At 23.3% G+C, this 1663-nt stretch overlaps 1 protein-coding gene across 1 annotated transcript in view; it reads left to right on the plus strand.

Annotated features, from left to right (window-relative positions):
* The window catches only part of LOC105623181 (venom allergen 3-like), a 5779-nt gene continuing 4116 nt past the window's right edge, over positions 1-1663 (plus strand). The window contains exon 1 of the mRNA XM_012204617.1: positions 1-123. Coding sequence (XP_012060007.1) covers positions 1-123 — 123 coding nt within the window. The remainder of the gene's footprint in view (positions 124-1663) is intronic.

The following is a 1663-nucleotide window of genomic DNA, read 5'->3' on the forward strand; positions in this document are numbered from 1 at the left end:
ATGGCAAGAATCTATAATTTTCTGTGTATACTCGTTACGATGTTTACTATAGTAATCGCAGCAGATTATTGCAACATGAAATCATGCAGCAAAAAAAATAGTCATACTATGTGCAAATATTCCGTAAGTAGCAATATATTCACAAATGATGTCTTGTATACTTACGTTAACGCACAATCAAGTTCTTTATATATCTTAAAAGTATCTTAAAGAATATATCTAACATTTTTAATTTTTAAATTAAACTATTGAAATAAATAATTTGTGAGAGAGATGTATATATATATAGGATGAATCAGAATCGTTGAATCAACTTTTTACCCTATGAGAAAATTATATTACTTCATACTGGATTATAACGTGCGTGCAGATAATAATTTTCTCAGAGTAAAAAGCTGATTCAACGATTCTGGTTCACTCTGTATATAAAATAAAAAGAAATTAAACATGGGAAAGCAATTCTTTCTATATAATATGTTTTTTTGAAAAAATTTGTAAAATTGCATATAATATCTGTCGTAGTTGTAAAATTTTATGATTATTATGGCTATATTATTGAGAAGGAATAATATTTTCTTAATTTTGTAATTATTAAATATATAAAAGTATATATATATGGTATATATATATATATATATATAGAGAGAGTTAAGGTGTGATTAAATAAATATATTCTGTAAAATATTAATAACAGAATGTACAGAATGTACATTTTTTGAATGAATATTTATAAATATGTATTTAAAAATCATGTAAATATAGAACATCATTGAGATTATTTAAATTATCCTTTTTCTGAATTTTATAATTTTATGTCTGATATATCGTGATAGTTCATTTATTTCGATCAGCTTATTCTATATTTCCCTTTTTTTAATTAATATGATTCTTTAAAACGCAAACTTATTATAATTAGATTTAGTCTTCAGTTTTTAGAGTCAGGTCTAGGTTCCAACTGTAGCTCGCTGTATTTTATTTTTTAACTATATATCTCGCTGTATTTTATTTTTTTGCTGTATTTATTTTTTTGCTATATTTATGTTTCTTTTTAACTAATACATATATCAATAAAATTATTAAATTATTATATAAAGAACTAATGAATTATCTTCTCGACCTAATGTAATTAACTCTTCATGGTCCAATGGAATTTAAAAACCCAAGCTTTTTCAATTTTAAATTATTCGAACAATAAGCAGAAAAGTTCCCCTCTTTAAAAAAAGTTGTTAATACTGACAACTTATCGGCTAAGTGATGCCGTATTTTGTCAGTCATATTTCGTACAGCGACAAAAATTGTGCTACCAGTGATTAGACTGGCGAATTTGTTTTTCGTGTAAGTGAATTATGTTTTTTGCTATTTTTATTTTTTATTTCGATATGCATCGATATATAAAATGTATATTACATATATAATAATGCATTACAATTATATTAAACTATCATATCCGTGCGTTCTGATAAATAAGTTAAATCAGATCGTTCATCATTAAATTTTTTTCGATATACAAGGACTATACGCTAAGTACGTTAAAAGATTTTAAGCGATGATTCGTCACATAAATTTAAGCTAACTTCATATAACTATACATATATATATATATATATATAGTTATATATAGTTATATATATATATATATATATATATATATATATATATATAT

The sequence above is a fragment of the Atta cephalotes genome, assembly GCF_000143395.1.
Source record: "Atta cephalotes unplaced genomic scaffold scaffold00001, whole genome shotgun sequence".
Lineage (NCBI taxonomy): Eukaryota > Metazoa > Arthropoda > Insecta > Hymenoptera > Formicidae > Atta > Atta cephalotes.